The 21,777-nt window shown below is 43.4% G+C and overlaps 2 protein-coding genes and 1 pseudogene across 3 annotated transcripts in view; 1 reads left to right on the forward strand and 2 right to left on the reverse strand.

The window, feature by feature from the left end:
• Nucleotides 1-4,511, reverse strand: part of ZC3H12D (zinc finger CCCH-type containing 12D) — a 28,494-nt gene extending 23,983 nt beyond the window's left edge. Inside the window, exons 1-2 of the mRNA XM_059400919.1 lie at nucleotides 4,144-4,511; nucleotides 3,755-3,958 (exon numbers count right to left, since the gene is read on the reverse strand). The gene's annotated coding sequence lies outside the window, so the exon portion shown is untranslated. The remainder of the gene's footprint in view (nucleotides 1-3,754; nucleotides 3,959-4,143) is intronic.
• Nucleotides 4,512-14,591: 10,080 nt separating this feature from the next.
• Nucleotides 14,592-14,690, forward strand: LOC132018877 (U6 spliceosomal RNA; annotated as a pseudogene).
• A 4,166-nt stretch (nucleotides 14,691-18,856) lies between these two features.
• The window catches only part of PPIL4 (peptidylprolyl isomerase like 4), a 33,297-nt gene continuing 30,376 nt past the window's right edge, over nucleotides 18,857-21,777 (reverse strand). For both annotated transcript variants that reach the window (XM_059400921.1, XM_059400922.1), the window contains one exon: nucleotides 18,857-19,644. In XM_059400921.1, coding sequence (XP_059256904.1) covers nucleotides 19,393-19,644 — 252 coding nt within the window. In that variant the 3' untranslated portion in view covers nucleotides 18,857-19,392. The remainder of the gene's footprint in view (nucleotides 19,645-21,777) is intronic.

Raw genomic sequence — 21,777 nt, forward strand, 5'->3', positions numbered from 1 at the left:
GGAGAGTTCAACAGAGTTTTCTTCAGTTAATTCCCAAAGCTGAAAATAATCTTCCCTCCTCAAATATTTTTTCTTGGGTCCCCATCTCATTGAATGGCATTCCGCAGACCCCAAGAAGGAATCTCAAGGTCACCTCTCACTCTTCCCTTTCCCTCCCTTCTACATCCAACTGGACAATTTCTACTTCCTGCACGTTTCTCACAAGCACCACCTCTGCCTTACGTCACAGCACCATAGTCCATCCATTCATTCATTCATCCATCATGCATTCATTCACGTAATAAACACTTCCTGAACACCTCCTAGGCACTAGGCACTGTGCTGGGACCCAGTTCCATAAAAACTAATATACAGTCCAATTTCAATTTGTTCTTGACCTATTCAGGAAAACAGACCAAAAATGTAAATAACAAGCCATAAATCATGATGGTAAGCACAATACTTTCAAATAGAAAAAAAAAAAAAGTGCTTTCAAAACTCAGGTGAGGGGGCGCCTCAGGTGGCTCGATGGGTTAAGCCTCTGCCTTTGGCTCAGGTCACAATGGAGGTAGTATCTTACTACTACAGAAATGGAAAAACCAAAATATAGCTGAGCTGGGTGACTTCTCTTTAGTCACGAAGTAACAGCTGCAAGGAGAGTCCATGCTTGTTTTAGAACTCTGTGGTCTGGTATGACAGCATCAGAAACATTTTCAAAAGGAAGAGACCTGGGGCTTTTACCTGGGCTGGGGGAATGAGAGCGGCCGTATTGAGGCCCCGTCCTCAGCAGCTCTCCACAGCACCCATAGGTTCCAAAAGAGTTCATTTTCTTTTTACTTTTTTTTTTAAGATTTTATTTTTTGGAAGTAATCTCCACACCCAATGTGGGGCTCGAACCCACAACCCCGAGATCAAGAGTTGCACGCTCAAGCCACTGAGCTAGCCAGGCGCCCCCAAAGAGCTCCTTTTCCAAGGAGACTTTTGAAAGGTTATGCATGGGACAGGCAGCTGTTTTCACACAAAATTAACTGAAAGAATCCACCTACTTCAGAGGCTTTCTTTGCCCCCTTGAGATTTTAAAACCAACTTCATTTCCTTTTAAAATTTCTAAATAAGAAACCTGAGGTGGGGGCGAAGACGGGTGGTGGCGTCTGTCCTCAGGAGCCTCCCCTGGCCCTCAGGCCACCACCCTCCCCTTGAGATGCTCCAGTCTTTGAGCTACAACACTGTCAGCAGCTTCTTACCCCTTTCTATTTTTAAGTCCTGAAAGTATGAACAATTTCATTTCAGTTTTCTTCCTCAAGCTTGACTGGAAGTCACAAACAGCACAGATGATTAATCAGTAACAGTGTGAAAATCTTCAGTCTCCTCGGGGACTCTTACGGTGCACCCAGCACTTCCCTGCAGTTCATGGTCAAGGCAGCCATGGAGATGGGTTCGTGTTGAATCCAGCATTGGAGGTGGACTCACAAAAGAGCAGGAAAGGAAGAAAGGAAGAGGGAAGGAGGAGTGAGAGAACTTTCTGAGGATGGGATCAGAGCAGACCTGTTCCTCCCAGAGTCAGCCAGCCCAGGCTGAGGTCCTTAACCTCTGACTGGAAGAGCCCGTGAGGAGGAGGATGCACAAGGAACTGAAGAAAGAGAGAAGGAGGGGGCGTTAGAGAGATCAGACGCAAAGAGAGCCTGCAGCTCCCAGGTACCCAGTGTTTTATAGTGAAAGGTGCTTTCTTACATGTTAACTTTGGAGATCTTGACCTCTGTGGGAGACGGAAACGGGCTACCTCATGATCATGCTGCAAGTAAGAAAACTAAAGAAAAGAGAGGTCTTGCCAGATTACCCAGGGTCCTGCAGCTAATAAATGGAAGGGACTAGACTCTCAAGGGTAGTGATTCCTATTACGGCCTGGCCCAGGGGGTGCTGCCCGGGGCTGCTCAGGGGGCCACAGAACAAGGCAAGCCCATGCATGGGCCCGGGGTGTGTGCGTTCATCACATTGCCCTTGACCCTCAAATGCATTTCCGTTCACCTCTGTGAGCCCCAAACCAGTCCAGCACATTACAACCACCAGAAGTCACCCCCATGGTGAGGACAAAGCTCTTGTAAACACAGTCTGTGCAGTGTTCTAGTTCAGCTAAGGTCAGTGGAGTCGTCAGTTAGATTTTGGGGAAGTCACAGAAAGGCGAAAACTTCAGCCCACAAGATTTGTGTTCTGGGCCTGGATTTTGGGGGATTTTTAAAGGGCATTATAATTAAAAAAAAATTGTGGTAAATTATACATAACATAAAATTTACCATAGGAACTATTTCTAAGAGTGCAGTTCAGTGGCGTGAAGCAAACATCACCCACCATCCATTTCCAGAACTTTCTCATCTCATAAGACTGAAACCCTGTCCCCATTAGACACTAACACCCCACCTTTTCTCCCCCACCTGCCTCTGGGAACCACAGCTACTCCGTCTCTATGACTCTGACTACTCTGGGTACCTTCTAGAAGTGTAATCATACAGTATTTGCCCTTTTCTAACTGGTTTATTTCATTCAGCATAATGTTTTCCAGGTTCACTCTGTTGTAAGCATATGTCAGAGTTTTCTTCCTTTTTAAGGCTGAATAATTTTCCATCATGTATAGAGACCACTTTGTGTTTCTCCATTCACCTGTGGATGGACACTTGGGGTGCTGCCACCTTTTGGCCATTGTGAGTAGCGCTGCTGTGAGCCTGGGTGGGCTGGCCTTTTGTTTTCTCCTTGAACTTGTCCCTTGCCCTTCTGTACCGCTACAGGTTACTTTGGGTAGACACACAAGCCCTGATCCATAACCCAGGGCAGCTCTGAACCAAAGTTTTTCCAAAAACCACCTCTACTATCTTCCACATGCACCCTATTCACGTGTCAGGTGTCTGAGCTCCTGGGCTGGCATCACCTGGACTTGGAGGGCACTTCATTATCTCAAAGGCATGGCTAAGGTTTCTCATAGCCACAGGGAATTAGCTAAAATTGTCTTCAGTGCCTGCCATTACGATTTATTTCCATATCCTCATGGGCCTTCTCGAAGACCACAGAGCCATCCTCTAGGGGGAGATGGGGCTTGGGGCTTCTCCCAGATCTTCCTGATCAGCCAGGAAGCTAGACACGCCCAAATCAGTATCTAGTCTAAGACCTGCTTTCAAGAGCCTTGAGACAGGTTGAAAATGTGCCTGAGAGTTCTAGACCCTCTGATTTCATAAAATTAAAATATCTTCAAAGATCCCAGCAGGATGGGCAGTTGGGTGGCTCAGCGGGTTAAGCCTCTGCCTTCGGCTCAGGTCATGATCTCAGGGTCCTGGGAACAAGCCCCACATCGGGCTCTCTGCTCAGAAGGGAGCCTGCTTCCTCCTCTCTCTCTGCCTGCCTCTCTGCCGACTCATGATTTCTCTCTCTCTTTGTCAAATAAACAAATAAAATCTTAATAAAATTAAAAATAAAAAATAAAAAGATCCCAGCGGGAGTTTTTCCTTAAACTGAAGAGTTCCTCCAATTAATCTTTCTCCTATGAAAGCTCTCTTGAAAGTAAATATAATTGTGCTAAAATGAGCAAGGATTTCATCTAATTTTTTTTTCTCTGCATGCTTAACATCATGTAAGACACAGGAAATGAAATTGCTCAAAATAATGCTAACTAATCCAAGAACAGCCCTCCAACCTGCCCCCGTCCCCAGTACTGTCTCTCTCCTCTGCCCCTGGACCGGAGTCTGCAAGGGGCCTGTCACAATGACGGATGGCTGGGGCAGGCACTCACCAGCAGAACACGTAGCTCCAGCCCCCACGGTGGGCTCCAGTTCCCCTCTGCGCCCCGACTGTCCTCCCAGTTAGCCAGGCGTCACTGGAGCTGGGGGAACACAGCCTGGCTGGGCCACACTGCCATCAGGAGGCACTTCACGCCAAAGCTCCCCTTCCTGGATGCCAGAGTCACGTTCAACTGCCAAGGTAGTTTTGCTTTGTGCTTTAAAAAAAAAAAAAAAAAAGGAAAGAAGAAAGTAATCAAATGAGGGAGGCAGATGTGAAGCCTTCGCCCCAGCATGAGTCACCGAATCAAAGTTTAACAACCACATGCAAAACAATCTCTCTGAGGGCACGGGCAGGCTGCACAGGAAAGCCAGGAGAGACTCAGAGAACAAACGCGCTCACAGTTTCCGCTCCACGTTTCCACTCGGGCCTTCAGCGGAGAAGAGCATCTGCTCCGAGGTGCTCCCGAGGAGGGTCAGTGCTCCTGACTTCACAGAACAAAAGCGTGCAGGAGGGACGAGCTTGCAGGAATGACGAGCGTCCAGGAGAGAACAGGAATGCCTACCAGCTCGGGGTGCCCAGGCGCCCGGGCGCAGAGAAGGACCCTGGCCCTAATGTCAGAGTCCCAGATGAGTCACAGAAGCCTTCTGGCTCAGGGCATGGGCTTCCGTCTGCATCAGGATGGGGAGTGTCCATGATGTGGCTCTGGATGGGGCGGCGCCAGCTTCTCCAGCCACGGAGCAGGGAGCCTGACCGGGGGCCCACCTGACAAGGGCATCTGCCAAGCGGCCAGGGGCAGCACACTCTGAACTTGGCATCTGTTTCCTACATTTGGGGAGGCCCGATGGGGTCAGAGTAAGAGCAGAAAACAGGCATCACAAGTGGCCCACCTCCACCTCCCAACAGTGACAGGTCTCTAAAGTGACTTGCCTGAGGACACCCAGTGGACAAGTTGGTCAAGTTGGGTTTAGAATCTGAGAGCTCAGGAATGGCACAAGTTTACTGGAATTTGCTGCTCTTCTTTTTCTTTTTTAAAAGATTTTATTTATTTATCTGAGAGACAGAGACAGAGCAAATAGGGGGAGGGACCAAGCAGACACCCCACCAAGCAGGGACCCTGATGTGGGGCTCGATCCTAGGACTGTAGGATCTGCACAGGAAAGCCAGGATTCCCACAATTTCCCCGATTCCCACAATTTCCCCCCGCAATCCTTTGCTCTTTTGGAGTGCTTTCAACCAGTCTCCAAATTAATGCTGGTCCCCAGACGCAGGGCACTCTCGCTTGTATTGGGGTATTACTGAGCTGAAGGCAGATGCTTAACCCACTGAGCCACCCAGGTGCCCCCGTCTCCCACAAAAGATGTGAGGCAGTTTAGAACATTAAAACATGGATGGAATAAGATCATTTCCAACAAAGTACAATCAGAAATTATTAGAACAGGGGGTGCCTGGCTGGCTCAGTCAGTAGATCCCATGACCCCTGATCTCGGGACTGCAGGTTCCCGCCCCACGCTGAGGGTAGAGATGACTTAGAATGATTAGAACAAAATCGAACATGGTGTCAGAACCTAAGTTTAAAGAGTCACTTCCTCTGGGCACTAGCTCCAGCTTGGAGTTTCCTGGCACAACGGGCTTCCTAAGGACAACCACGGCTGGGTTAGTACTGCACTGGGAGCCTTCCATCGCCGTGTCCTAGTGCCACAACCACTGATGGCCTCGTGGTCATTATTCCCGCTTTGAGACAGGATCATTGGGGTGAGAAAGGGTGACTCAACTGCCCAAGTTCACTCAGTAAGGGGTTGGGTCAGGACTGAAATCCAGGACCGCCGAGCTCCCCAAGAACTCTCTCTATACTGTCACCAGGGGCCTCTCCGCTGTCAGATCCTGAATAAAGCATGCACGCTTTCCCCATGAAAGAAACATTTTCCTGGTATTACATTTTAGGAAAAACCTAAAAATCCTTATGCTGAGTAACATATGAGACAGTATTTTCTATTCAAGTCCTATAGAAGCTCAGAGGTCATGGTGGGGAGGCCAAGCCAGGAGGGAATTCTCTGAGAATCGGGCCGAGGGCCACCCTGCTGTGCACGGACCACCAGCTCAGCCTGAGCAATGAAACAAGGATCTCTATTTGTGTTCAACCCCAGGAGAGTAGTGCCTGTGCCGGGGAGAGGGACCGGAGGCGCCCCCACCACGGAAAGAAAGACGTTTGAACCTGCTCGACCAATCAGGCACAGGCCCCAGAATTCTGTGTCTGAAATCTTGGAGACATTATGTAGACGAGAAAAATTGTGATTCCTCTAAGAAAAGGACCCCCAACCGAATGGGCCTGTGATGGTATTGGATCCAGAGGAACCTGGGCTGAGTCCTTTACAGGCTAAAATGACTTAGTTGCCCGACTCAAGGTGCCAAAAGTTTGAAGCCATGGTTTAGGCTGCTTATTCCCAAGTGAATGAGAAATAGGGTCTACCCGAGGTAAGGATCTTCACGAGGATGTCACTGACCCCAAACTAGCCTGTGTTCATGACAGACGGAAATGAGACAGCAGAGGGGACAGGGCAGGTGGCGACAGCTCTCAGAAGCCAGGAGCACCCTGACAAGGGTGACAAGGGCGGGAGGGCAGGCCTGGCACCCTCCACTCCTCTCCTCTGCTTACCCTGGCCTTGCACCTGCCCTGCTCTGGCCCTCCCGGCAGGAGGAGGAGGTCTTTGCTTTCAGGAAGGGCCCGCAGGTGTTGAGCCAGGGTATCCTAAGTGTGGGGACAGACCCTTCTCCGGGAGGGGCACTCAAGCGTGCGGAGAGATGACCCGGTGGCCTGGGGAGGCCCAGGCAATGGACCGAGGGCAGGGCCCTGGGGCCTAGTGGCCTCCCCTCTCCCCACAGCTTCGGGGAGCGCCGAGAACAGTCTTGCTCTGTATCGGGTTTTCTCCAGAAGCTAACATGGCCTGGAGGAATTCACAGCAGCGGCCTGGGGCCTGCAGAGGAGATGGGCTGGCTGGACAGCTCACAGCCACCCTCCGCCATCGGACTCCTCCCCAGGAGACGGGAGGGTGACACATTCTGCTTTCTGCCCATCCGATGGGTAAGAAATGCTACAGCCCTTCTTGTGGTTATTTTGACTTTCATTTCCCGGATTGCGAGGAACGTGAGGATCGCTTTGAGTTTACCGGCCAGGCAATTTTCCTCTTCTTCCCTCCGCGGCCCATGCGGCTTCCTGGGGGCTTCTTCTTACTGCGGCTGGTCACCTCCGCAGAGTCTCCTGCCGAGCCCTTAGCTCGCCTGTATGCCGCAGCTGTCTGGGCCTAGCCCAGCTCTTGTCCTTTAGCTTTGTTTATGGTGTTCTGCAAACATTTTAGCTTGTGTGCGGTCAAAACTGTGGGCTTTTCCATCAACATTTGTGCCCTTTGAATGTTGTTTAAGAAGTCCTCCCTATCCTGAAATTGTAAATCTGTTTTCCTGTATTTCCTCTAAAGTGGTAACGTTTTGTCTTTTACAATCAGGTCTCGAATCATGATCTGGAATGTGGTCTGCTGGATGCTATGAGAAAGGATCTAAGCTTATTATCATAGTTCAGGTCATAAACTCGGAGTCAGACCGACCGCCACCTACCAGCTGCGGAAACCTAAATGAATGGTTTATTCTCTCTGTGCCTCAGTTCCCTCATCTGGGTAATGGGAATAGTAATCACATCTATGTCATGGGGTATGAGGAGAATTCAATTAACCCATGCATGAAAAGTGCTTAGAGCAGCCCTTGGCACCTACAAATTGCTCAGTGGACGGTCGTTACTATTTTGAGCACAAACTTTAATGAGGATAGGATTCATGCAAGTGATGACGGCCAAGTCTAACATCCAGGAGAAACTGAAACAGGGTCAGGGAGCTACAGAGACGAGGGAAACAACACTCTCGGTCCTCAACAGGAATGGGTACGCCCACAGCAGACAACGAAGCAAAGCGGAGAAGCAGTTGTCATTGCTGTGTGGGGTCAGCTTTTTTTTTTTTTTTAAGATTTTATTTATTTGATAGAGAGAGAGATCACAAGTAGGCAGAGAGGCAGGCCAAGAGGGCGGAGGGGACAGGCTCCCTGTCAAGGAGAGAACCCAACGCGGGGCTCCATCCCAGGATCCTGAGACCATGACCTGAGCTGAAGAGAGGCTTTAACCCACTGAGCCACCCAGGCGCCCCTGGGGTCAGCTTTTTAAATCTAATTTAAAACAATTGTGCACTTGAGACAACTGTAGTTTATTAAATAATATCTATGCATCATTCCTCTGAGTTCCACCTGAGATGTGATCTTAGCTACAGGGATCAAGGCAACAAAGACTGTTAAGAACATTCCAGTTTCATTTCACACTCTGCACCGGGCTGAGAGCACCAGCACCAACGGAACATTTCTGCCCCTGTGCGGGTGGAGGCAAGACTGGAAGCGAAGGGCTATGGTCACATTATGGTAACGTGCTAAACGTTAGCCTAGGGCAGGGTTTCGCAACCTTGGCGCTACTGACATTTGGGGCTGGAAAATTCTTTGGGGTGCAGGGACCATCCTGGCCCCTGGGGGATGTTTGGCCCGTTCTCTGGTCTCCAGACTCACCAGCACCCAGGAGCACAACCCATCCTCACATTGTGACAACCACAGATGTTCCCAACATTGAAGTGTCCCCATGAGAGCAAAAGGGCTCCTGACTGAGAACCACTGGACTAGCAGGTCTGTCAAAGAGGGAACCCCTACTCTGTGAAGAGGCACAGGAGGCTTCCTGGAGGAAAAAAAGGTTCAGCTGATTTAAGACAACAGGCTAGTCTGAGTTCTCTGGGACATTCCAGGTGGCAGGAAAGTCTAGGTGTAGGCTTAGAGGCACAGGGAAGCTTGGCAAGATCCAGAGGGCTGGTACTCTTGAAGTAAAGAGCTCAACTCAGGAAAAACTTCAAAAACTTTTCAAGAAGGCTTTTAATTTTAAAAAGTAAAATTAAATGGGGTACCTGGGTGGCTTAGTCAGTTAATCATCTGCCTTCAGCTCAGGTCATGATCTCAGGGTCCTGGGATCGAGCCCTACATCGGGCCCCACATTGGGCCCCTTGCTCAGTGGGGAGTCTGCTTCTCCCTCTCTCTCTTTGCTGTTCCCCCCTGCTCGTGCTCTCATTTCCCTCTCTCAAATAAATAAAATCTTTAAACAATAAAATATAATTAAATTATATTAACTGAATTATTAATAAATATGTTCTTTCACCCAGGCTTTTCTCTTGTTTTTTTTTTTTTTTAAGATTTTATTTATTTATTTGACAGGCAGAGATCACAAGTAGGCAGAGAGGCAGGCAGAGAGAGAGAGAGGGAGGCAGGCTTCCTGCTGAGCAGAGAGCCCGAAGTGGGGCTCCATCCCAAGACCTCGAGATCACGACCCGAGCTGAAGGTAGCAGCTTAATCCACTGAGCCACCCAGGCGCCCCACTTGTTTATTTATTTATTTTCTTAAGCAAAATAATTTTCATTTCTGGGCCATAATGAAGCCACCAGGTTGGGAAAACGGATGGTCTCAGATGGTCTCAAAAACACCACCACCAGTATAATGTCTGCCTGGGCCCTCGCAGACTTCCTTTATTCCTTCTCCATCCCAGGCTGCTGACTTCACTGCCCTGCTGTTTACTGCCTGGTTTGCTAACCTGGGCTCAGATGCGTCTGTGTTTGGTCCTGGAGACATTCTCTGCTTAGAGAACAAGATTGTATCTCTATAACCTAAATAAGCTGGCATTCTGGAAAATCTTCCTAAAACTGCTGTGACACATAGCTTCTATGGATGACCAGGGACTTTGGAGAGCCTGCCTCTTCTGGACTCTGTGGTTCTCTCACAAAAGCCCTGAGGGAGATATGAGATGGTCTCCCCCTCTCCCCATGACAAGAAAGACTATGAATCAAAAGGCATGAGGTTTATGAAAACCAGGTAGAGGAACCCAAGCTAAAGACCAAGAATGAGTGGCGATACACGTGTTAACTAAGGCAGCTTCTCCTGGGCTAATGTTTGTGGTGGTAAGTGGTCACATCTGAGCCCTTGTGACATCCCGTATCTAGAAACCTGGGCTCTAGGGCTCAACCTGGTTTTCTCTCCACAGCATCTTCACTGGCCTCTGGCCAAAGGGCTGCAGAGGCTTTTCTTGGACTTTGCAAATACCTCACCGCTTACAGTGGGCTGAATTGTGCCCCCACAAAGATACACTCAAGTCCTAATCTCCAATATCTGTGAGTGTGATTTATCTGGAAATGGGGCCTGTGCGGATGTAATCAAGGAAGGTTGTTACTCTGGGTTAGGCTGGGCCCTAAACCCAGTGTTGGTCAGAGAAAGGAGAGGAAGGGTTGCATGCAGAGACACAAAGGAGCCACAGGGAAGGCCAGAGGACGAGGAGATTGGAGTGTCACAGCCGTGAGCCAAGGACCACCACCGGGAGCTAGGAAGCGGCGAGGGAGTGTGGCCTTCTGGCCTTGCCAACACAGTGAGACTTCCAGCCTCTAGAACTGTGAGAACAAATTTCTGTTTTGTTAAGCCGCCCAGTTTGTGGTCATTTGTAATGGCAGCTCTAGGAAGTGAACACAGTCCTCAATCCCCAAACCGCCTTCCTCTCCGAGATCTTAGCCATGGCCACCATTTCCCCAGCTAAGCCTGCTTCTCCAGAATGGGAGGACGGGCAGACGAGCTCTCAGGCGGGTGAGTCCGTGGGCCTGAGGGTTGGCTGATGGGCCAAAGAGCCGCTGTCCTCCCATGACACAGGGTCACCTGGGCCTGCACACCTAGGACAGACCTGAAGATCAGGGCACTCTACCGGGAGGCCCAGCACATTATTTCCCATAAGCACATGCCGGGAGAAAAGGCCACGGATGTGTGTCTTTAGTTTGTTTTCAGAGAATGAATAGTAGATAGTTATCAACATAATTATGAAACAACATTTATGATAAAGTTAAAAATATATTTACTTCCACCTGCTGAGGTGGCAGAATTTGCAAGACTGGTTTTCCACTTGGTGTGAGGCAGTCTCCTGCGGGCCAGATGTGAACAGACCAGTCAGGCCAGGGGCCTGTGGCTAACCTCTGCTGGTCTATCCGTGACCATTCCAAGGATATTCCAGTTATTTCCTATAAGGCCAAATGAGTGGTTATGTAGCCAGGACAGTATGACTTTTACACATTTTCACTGTGATGCCCGTTCCACATTCTGGCTTCTACATCACCTCCTCCGGGAAGCCTGCTTTGATGTGAATCTGGATTGGGAACTATTGTTGAAGGAACCATACACAATGCCATCTAAGGGATTTGGTGCCAATCCCCAACGATGATCCTATCCACAGCTCCCCAATGATCCCAACGCACCACTTCCCTTCTCCGGAACAAGTTCTAATTTTCTACTGCCTGGAAAATCAAAGCCTAGTTTCTCAGTCTTGCACTCAGCACACTCCCATCCTGGTTTCCTCCTCCCTTTCCATGTCCGGGAACCTCCACCATCCTCTGCCTCAGCCACAACGTCACATTGCTCTCCCCTCCATGGCGTGCCTCTGCTCTCAAGCCCAGAACCCAAAGTTCTCTCTGCCAGACCAAACTGCTTTTGGAGGAAACAAAACCAAACTTTCCTCTTTTTCAGAAGCCAGTGGTCACTGTGGTCTGGTTCCAGATTCACGACAACAAAGCAGCACCTTTCTAAATTCTCTTTTCGTCTATAGTTTACTTATACAAAGTAGGTTACCCTATCTGCAGTCCCCTGTGTGTCTCGAGCTTCCTAGTGCCCAAGGCAAAATAAATAATAGTCATACAGCCTTTTTTTTTTTTTTAAGATTTATTTATTTGACAGAGAAGAGAGAGGAGAACACAAGCAGGGGGAATGGGAGGGGGAAAAGCAGGCCTCCCGCTGAGCAGGGAGCCCGACTCGGGACTCCATCCTAGGACCCTGAGATCATGACCCCAGCTGAAGGCAGACGCTTAACGACTGAGCCACCCAGGTGTCCCAGTCATATAGCCTTTTACCTGCACAGGAGACATCTCTCAAAAGCCCTGCCCCATCTGCCCATTCGATGCACAAGGCATAGAGAGAAAGCAAACGCAAAATTAAACCTAATGGGCAGTCCCTGCGTGGGGTAACATGGGGTAAGAATGAAGATTGTTCCAGTCACAATAACTGAGATTACTTGCTTTAAAAAATAGACAATTTTGAAAATTAAGGGGATCTCCGTATTCTATCACTTAACAACAGGAAGCACAAGCTTCTCTAAAATTTCCCATCAAAACAGTTTCATAGCAACAGCCACTGAAAGGTAAGACTTCTGTGATTTCGATTTTACTGTCTATTATGCATTCTTTGTGACTCAGTAAGGTGGGGAAGAAATGTCAAACTTGAGATTAAACATTTTTTATGATGCATGGAAAACATAGATAGGAAAACTATCTTTCAGTAATTAAAAAACAACCAAGTTATTTAAAGACACTTGTGAAAGTAGCAGCTTATTTACATTTCTTTCTTTTGCTGTGACTCCTTAGGGCTTCTCTACTTTTAGCTTTTGCTAGTTCTGATCAAAACCTTTGAAAATTCAACAGGTAAGACAGATTGACCTGAAACTTCACAGCAAAGTTATAATGAGTGGGCAATTTTAGCCTTAAAATAACCTTTAAAAAAAATAACCTTTTTTGTTGTTGTTAATAAAAAACAATTTGATTACTCTATTTTGTTCTTTTTTCCCCAGTTTTAGCAAAAGCAACTAAGACGTGTTACTGGAGCCTGGTTCTGAGTTCAGAGAAAATGTCCAGAAGTAAAGCAGAATAAATAGGAAATACGGTCACCTCCCTCCACCCCCACTGTAACAGCCCCCTGTAAAACACCCTCATGCCAGATCAATCATACCAGTCATACTTTAAATACACCAATGAGATTGGAAGACAGGGATTTCCTCAAGACCCAAAAATATATTAACAAAATGTTAAGTGAACCACCAGCATTCATGCAGAGCTTGGTGGGGTGTGGGGGTGGGCGTGGCGAAGTAGTAAAGGCCTCAGACCACAGGGACGAGATATGTCAATGAATACCAGGATAATGGGCCCTAAGGGAGTTGGGAACCTAAAGCCAGGGACTAGAAGGGGTCACTGCTAGAGAAAGTCTAGGCTAGAAAAGAACATGTGCAGGCATCTTCCCAGCCCTGCAATGATGGAGACAGGAATAGACCTTAAAACAGACTGTTTCCCCTGATATTTTGTTAACTCTCACCATGGTCTATACTATGCATGCCCATGGAAACTATAAGCCAAGAAATCAAAATGGCGTGGCTCCAGGTTATGTGATTTGCCTAAAATGTAAATATAAATCCTCTTTGGAGAAAAGCATTCTCAATTTAGATAACTTAGGAGTCCCAAATTACGTATTCCCAATTTTTTTAAAAAAATGAAAACACACAAGAAATCACTATGTACAAGAGCTAACAGGAAAAAAAAAAAAAACAACTAAGGATTTAAATTCTCAAGAGACATAGGATATTGGAATTGTCAAAAACACAGTATAAAGTAACCATGAATGGAAATAAATGATTAAAGAAAAAAGGAAATATAAAATAACCATGAGAACTTGAAAAAGAAGCAAACAGACTTCTAAAAATGAATCACTGAAATTAAAAATTCAGTGAATGGGAAAAAAAGGAAAAAAATTCAGTGGATGGGTTAAATAGCATATCTGGCTTATATGAAGAAATAATGGGTGTCCTGGAAAACAGACATGAAGAAATTACTCAGAATGAGCCATATGGAAAACATGAAAGTGAATATACAAAGAACAGAAGAAGGAGACACTAAAAAAAATGACTGGAATTATGAAGGGAAGAACAGAATGAACAGGGAAGAGACAATATTTGAAGAGAAAATGGCAGAGAAGCTTCCAGAATAATGAAAAATCTGAAGCCATCAGGCGTAATATACAATAAGGCACTGTAATCATGAGACAAATGATATACCAAGAAAGCTAACTTAAATAAATCTGTGTCTAGACATATCATGGTGAAACTCTGGCACACCAAAGACAAAGAAAACCCTTAAAATAGCAGCCAGAGACTTTTCACCAAATGGTGCTCCAGCAAGTGGATTAACTCAAACTGGATCACAAACTTAAATATAAAACTCTGAAACTTTTAGAAAAAAAAAGTAGGAGGAAAACCCCAGGATCTAGGGCTAGACAAAACAGTTCTTATTCTTGACACCAAAAGCACAGTGTGTAAAAGAAAAAACTGATACACTAAACTTTAAAAAAATTAAAATCTTTTCCTCTGCAAAGACTCTGTAAGAGGATGAAAAGACAAGCTGCACACTGGGTGAAAACATTTGCAAACAGGGGTTGCCTGGGTGGCTCAGTGGGTTAAAGCCTCTGCCTTCGGCTCAGGTCATGGTCCCAGGGTCCTGGGATTGAGCCCCACATCAGGCTTTCTGCTCAGCAGGAAGCCTGCTTCCCCCTCTCTCTCTGCCTGCCTCTCTGCCTACTTGTGATTTCTCTCTCTGTCAAATAAATAAAATCTTTTTAAAAAACATTAGGATCTTAGAGCACTGGGGAAAAAAATTACTGTCTCCTTAGAACTGGGTATATTAAAAAATGAACTTTAAAGAGCAAGGGGGAATTAAAAGCACTTTTGATAAAAACAAAGGGTTTAGCCACCAACAGACTTGGCTGTTGCATCTCAGACCTTCTGAATGGGGAAAGAAAAGAAAAAAAAAAAAAACCAGTGTATTTGCAAATAACATTATTGTCCCCATAGAAGACCCCAAAAACCCTAGAGACCAATTCTAAATATAAGACTTTGGTAAAATGGCTGGATATAAGAGCAGTGATCAAAAACATTAACTTGTGTACTCACTTCAGTAGCACATATACTGGAATTGGACCAGAGATTAGCATGGACCCTGCACAAAACTGACATGAGAATTAGCAAAGTGTTCTGTATTTTCATTTTTGCAATGTTTCTGTAAATCTCAAATCATATCAAAATAAAAAGTTGAAAGATGAGTGTGACCTCATAGGTCAGGAAACAAAATCATACGTTTAAAAGATACTATTTAGGGGCATCTGGGTGGCTTGGTCAGGTCAGTGTCTGCTTTTGGTTCAGGTCATGATCTCAGGGTCCTGGGATACAGCTCCCTGCTTGGCGGGGAGCCTGCTGCTCCCACTTGTGCTCTGTCAAATAAATAAATAAGTAAAGTCTTATAAAAAAAAAAAGATACTATTTATAATAGAATAGAATCTTATTCATAAAAGGTATAGAAACCAGGAGTAAATTCAACAAAAGAGCAAAAATTCCGTAAGGAAAATTTTAAAAGTTTCAAGAACAAACTAGAGCTATGCTATTTTTATGAAAAGAAGATTCAATATTATGATGTTTTTTTGCATGAAAGTTCCTATTGTTTTAATGCAAATGCAATTAAAATCCCAACAGAATTCTTGGAGAAACCAGGGAAGTTGATTTCAAAATCGCACACAAACAACAACAAAAAAAGGCAAAGGCATTACTAATAAAGCAGGTGGGGGAACTTGCTTAAATAAATACTTTCTAGGGGCATCTTGGTGGTTCAACCTTCAAAAGTATGCCTTCAGCTCAGGTCATGATCCTGGGGTCCTGGGATTGCTCAGGCTCCCTGCTAGGCAGGAAGCCTACTTCTCCTTCTCCCACTCCCTGCTTGTATTCCCGCTCTTGCTCTGTCAAAAAAATAAAATAATAATAATAATAATAATAATAATAATAAAATCTGTAAGAAAAAAAACAGACTTTCTATAGTCACAGAAATGTAGATGTTTGATACTGGTAGTGGGATAAACAATAAACCAATGGACTAGAGAGCCCATGAAACAAAACCCACACATATATGGAAACATATAGGACAGAAGTGGAAGGGTAGATCAACAGGGAATAGATGAACCATTCACTAATGGATTTTGGACAACTGGTTGTATCCATGTTTTTTTTTTAGAGTGATATTTTTTCATTATATCAAACCATCTACATACACACATACAATGTAGATAAAGAGTTAAATGTGAAAAACAAAGCCTTACTATTGTATCTTAAAAATCATGAGTATTGAATTTTATCAATATCTTTTCTAAATGTATAAAATAATCACTTTCACTTTATTCTTTTAATGCATTGTATTACAATGATAGATTTATTCATGCCAAACCATTCTTTCATTTCCAAATAAATTTTTTTTAAAAAAAGCTTTACTTACAACTTTTAGAATGTAGAATATCTTTATTAAGGATATCTTAAAATGCAAAAATCACAAAACACACAGAGAAAGGCTAATAAATTTGACATTCAACTTAAAAGTTTCTGCCTAAATATATATCCTAATTCTAATCAAACATTTAGACCTAACTTCCAGTTCATAGGAAATAGAAGAGTTAGAAGACACCATGAAGTTACCACCAAATAATTCCCCAAATCTGAAACATTCTGTGAAATATTCTGGCCTGAACTCTTCAAAAAGTCAATGTCATTTAAAAAAAAAAAAAAAGAGGTGGGATGGATGGGTAAGAAATTCTTCTAGATTAAGAAAACAAAATGACAGCAACATGCAAGGCCTGGACCTTGAGTTTGGGTTTAAAAATGACATTCCTGAGGCAATCAGGGAAATTCCAGTATTGACTATGTGTTATATATTACAGGATTATTGTTACTTTTTTAAGTGATCTCTATCCCACTGTCAGGCTGCCTGATATGGAGCTACATGCTGTAACAACGGAGCCAGCCAGGAGCCCTTATTATTAATTGTCTCAAATGCGATAATAATATTGTGATTAAACAGGATGCTTGCTTGCATTTTAGGAAATGCATGGTGAAATACTGAAAAGTGAAAGGTCATGATATTTTCAATTTACTTACAAACTGTTCAACAACAAAGAGTTATTGACTATTAAATCTGGATGGAAGGTATATGGATGTTCACTGTTTTTGTGTTTCTATATATGTATGAAGCTTTTCATATTACAAAGTTGAGGGGAAATTCGTAACTTGTGCTCTTCCAAGGGCATCAATAGGAAGGTGAAAAAATTAGCCACAAACTGAGAGAATATGTTCATAACATCTCATGGTAATAATGGATTAGTATCCACAGTCCATAAAATTCTGTAAGAAGACAGTAACTTCACATAAAATGGGCAAAAGACATGTAAAACTTTTCAGAGGGAGCCATCAGGAATTAATAAAACACATATGAAAAAAATGCTCAATCTTGTTAGCATTTAGGAAATGCAAATTTAAATACTGAGATTTCCACTTGGGCCAAAAAGAAAGTGACAGGACCAGGATTTACTTTCCCCATTTTAAACAACTAAAAACCTGTACAAAGTATATACTACATAGTTTTTCAGATACTGGACAGCAGACAGTGCAGGGCAGTGATTCTTGAGAGAAGGAAAACAAGAAAGCGACAATTGCCTGAGCTGATGTGCAGTTTCCACACTGTAGGACTATGACAGGGATGTGATTCAAAAGAGCCTGGGAGTCTCTGGGAGGGGGAGAGTTGGTGGAGCTAAGATGAAGTTTGTAGGGCAGAGTACTAGAAAAAGGAGGGAAATACAGAAGGAAGAGTTCCAGATCTGCAGAGGGTTTGCCCCAGTCTTCAGCTGAATATTCATTGGTGTATACACATGCGGAAGCCACCCAAAGGTGGAAAAGACCCACCAGGAGAGAGTAGGCAGCACAACCTAGGACCCAGTTCATATAGGACTCACAATAGTTCTCGTTCCCAATAGCCAGAGAGGAGAAATCTCTGAAGAGACTAAACGAAAGGGAGATTATTCAGAAGGGTGTTACCTCAGTAGTGGGCCACATCAGCCTGAAAAGCTCTTCTGGTCCTACCTCATTACACTTAAAAGCAAGCTATAAAAGGATCAGACTGTTTCCAAGTAACTTAATTATGTTCCGGAGAAAGCTCAATATATTTAAAGGAACACAAAAACTCTAGTATCCAGCAATATAAAATCTAAAAATTACCAGGCATGCAAAGTAAATCACAACTTAATAATGGGTGTGGGGGGGGGGGGAATTAACCAACAGAGACAGACCGGAAGTGATACAGATGACAGAATGGTCAAGTACATTAGAACAGCTATTATTAATGTACTCCAGGTGTTAAAAAAAAAAAAAAAATGGAGGAAAGCATGAGCCTGTTAAGATAAAGCACGGAGGATATAAAAAAGACCCAAATGGAACTTCTAAAATCAAAATATTGTACCTAAGGTGAAAAATACACTGGATGGGATTAACAGATCAGATACTTCAGGAGAAAAGATGAATGAACTTGAGGACACAGCCATGGAAACTATTCAATTTATGAAATAGGAGAAAAGGACTGATGGAGCATCAGTATAATGTGTGACAACCTCAGATGGCCTAACATACAAGTCGGTGGAGTCCTGGGAAAGGAGTGAGAGGAGGGGAGGGACAGAAAAAAGTAACTAAATAAATAATACCCACAGCTTTTCCAAATTTGGTGAAAACCATAAACCCGTAGGGAAACAGCCCCAGCAGAAGAAACATGAAAAAACTATACCAAGCACATTATAATCAAATTGCACAATAGCAGTGATAAAGAGAAAATGTTAAAAGCAGCTGGCAGCGGTGGGGAGAGGGTGGAAAAAAGCAGCCAGAGAAAAATAACGAGTTACATATAGAAGAACAAATATAAGAATAATATTAACCTCCTTCCTGGAAACCACAAGAAGGTACCACTAAGCATCCACTACACTGGTGAAATTTAAGATTGAAACTAAGAAGTATTCAAGATGGTGTAAAACAAAGGTAACTCACATAGCGCTGGTCTGGGAATAAACTGGTTCAGCTACTGCAGAATATATTTGGCATTATCTTGTAAAGATGAAGATATCCACATCATACGAGCGAGCAATATCACTCCCGGACACAGAATGTTCACAGCAGCACTGTTTGCAACAGCAAAACCAAAAACAAACCAACAACTCCAAATGTTCATTAACAGAATGGGAGAGTTGTGGTCTATTCATATGATGCAATAAAGCAATAAAAATGAATGACTCTCTAAAGAAATACTAAGTTGAAAAAGCAAGTCACAGAAGTAAACATACATTATGCCACATATAAAATTCAAAAACATACAAAATTTAGCATTTTTTAATACATACACTGTTGTAAAACTGTAACAAGCAAAAGAATGACAAATACAAAATTCAGAATAATCATCACTTGAGGAGAAAGCACAAAGAGGGTTTCTAAAATGCAGGTGATCTTCTATTTCTTAAGCTGGCTCATGGGCACACAAATATTTACTATTCTTTATACCTTATATATACATGTCTGTGAATTTTTAAGTATGAAATATTTCATTAAAAAAAAGAAGAGTGGGAAATGTGAAAGACTTTAAAAATGAAGACTACTATTTATGTATAACAATAAAATTAGTGTAAAAAAGTATACCCCCAAAAATGTTCAGTTCTTTATAGTCTTTCTGTGCCCTATACAATCAGAATCAATTGAAAGGGGCCATAACCCTAGGATGAAAAAAAAAAAAAAAATGAGCAGAGTCTTTAAGGGCTTTGACACAAAATTTGAATATCTGAGGTTCTACATTAGACAACAGTAAGTACATTAGCCACTCAGGTCTGATTCTTCATTTTTCATCTGTACTTAGATTTTTCTTTATCTTTGGATTTCTTGGGACTCCTACTTCGGTCTCTCTTTTTACTCCGTTCTCTTTCATAGGGGTCGGTTTGGTATTTGGATTTGTGACTATTACTGTAGTGGCCGTCCCTTTCTCGAGATCGGCTACGACTTCGGTTTTGAGGTCGGTCTCTCTTTTCACTCTTTTGTTTCTCCCAACAGCTTTCCTCTTCTTCATAGTGACCAAACCCCATCTCCCTATAGATATCCTGTCAAAGGAATGGAGAGAGAGTTACAAGTGAATCCATAAAATAATCATTTTGTAGGTACTGTCAATTAATAAAATTCAGAAAGTCTACCATACCAAGCAGCTGTAACAGCTCAAATTTGAACACTACCACTAATGCTGAGAACCTTCTAAATTAGCAAAAATAACTCAGAAAGACTTAATCATTTTTCTTATCAATATCATTGCTTTCTATCTACTACTTCAGCTGAACTGAAGGATCAGATCCCAAAACAAAGAACTGAAATCAGAACAAGTGTTTAGAGAAAATCACAATACCAACAATTCTGGCTGTGGCTAGTCACCTTTCTACCTCCCCCTTCTCTACTCCCCCAACTGATCAGCAATGGAATTACTAAAATTCCCATAAAAACCCTAAAAAGAAGACATTTAAATAACATGGACAGAAGAGGCTTTAGACAAGTCAATCAGTCTAAAAAGAAAACACTGAATACTTTGGTCTGAGTGATTATTTTTATTTTTTTTAAAGATTTTATTTATTTATTTGACACAGAGAGATCACAAGTAGGCAGAGAGGTAGGCAGAGAGAGAGGGGGAAGCAGGCTCCCTGCTGAGCAGAGAGCCCGATGTGGGACTCGATCCCAGGACCCTGAGATCATGACCTGAGCTGAAGACAGAGGCTTAACCAACAGCCACCCAGGCGCCTGAGTGATTATTTTTAAAGTGTTTATTTTTTAACAGCTTCTCTCCAAATCTTCAATATATTTTCCTTGTTTACATTAGGCTGATATATGTGTTTTACTAAAATCATTTCTTGGGATGCCTGGGTGGCCCAGTTGGTTAAGCATCAGACTCTTGATTTTGACTCAAGTCCCGATGTCATGGGTCAGGAGACGGAGACTGGGGTCAGGCTCCACCCTCAGAGGGGAGTCTTCTTGAGAGTCTCTCCCGCTGCCCCTCCCCGCTTACATGCATGTACTCTCTCTCTAATAAATAAGTCTTAAAATAAATAAATAAACAAATAAAATCCTCTATTTACATATTTCTTAAAAATGAGTTAAGAAACAATGGGCCAACAGAGTAGATACATTAAATACTTTTTTTTTTCTTTTTTAGAGGGGGTGAGAAAGACAGAGACAGAGAGAGGAGAGGGGTAGAGGGAGAGAATCTTAAGCAGGTGAGCCTGTTACTGTTACTAATTAAGTAACAGTAATAATTTTCCTATATGAAGAGAGCTAGTTACAACAATTCTATTTCTCTTTGTATTCTATCCCTAATTAAAATGAGTATCTCAGGGGAGCCTGTGTGGCTCAGTCTGTTGAGCATCTGACTATTGATCTCAGCTCAAGTCTTGATCTCAGGGTCGTGAGTTCAAGCCCCACCTTGGACTCCACCCTGGGCATGGAGCCCACTTTAAAAAATAAATAAAATACAATGAGAATCTCAGCAAGTGGCTGAAATCTAAAAGAGACCAGAGCCACTGCTCTTTAAAGAGACAGTTCATAAAATTCAACTTCCTTAAAAGATTACTCTCAGAGGAAAGCAAAATCCTAAGGATTGAGTTCCCAAGGTTCCCAACTCTATCTACCACAGACATTATTACAGTAGATGTAAATGTCAAGGTTTCAAATCTAGAGTGATGAATACCCATGGTTAATGACTGGGTTTTAAGGATTCGTAACTATTCATAATTATTCCATATACTGTCTAGATACTGTACCTTACACCTGGCATGGAGACTGCAGCATGTGAAAATAGATCTAACAGGATTGTTGTAATCAGTGTTTGTGGAATACAACTTTGTAAACCATTTCATGACTTCCTGCACAATCCCAATAGTTCTTTTCACTCTATAAAGTCCCAGAGGAATGGTTTAACTCTTTAACAACTACTTTCGAGCAATATATGACAGCCCTAGATAAAAGAATTTTTTGTGCTTCCTGTAACATACACAAAGTGTAAATATCTATGTACTATTCTGTCTACTTAAGTCCTGTATTAGATGAGGTAACAAACTTCAAAAATGGAGAGACGGCTGATACAGAACTATAAAATCTTCAGTAATTATACAAATAGGCACTTAAGTGCTTTGAGTATTTAAAATACAACAGAAAGAGATAAAAGATTATAAAGTACTTAATTCTCTGAAAAACTT

This window comes from Mustela nigripes, chromosome 5 (assembly GCF_022355385.1).
Source record: "Mustela nigripes isolate SB6536 chromosome 5, MUSNIG.SB6536, whole genome shotgun sequence".
In the NCBI taxonomy this organism is placed as follows: domain Eukaryota; kingdom Metazoa; phylum Chordata; class Mammalia; order Carnivora; family Mustelidae; genus Mustela; species Mustela nigripes.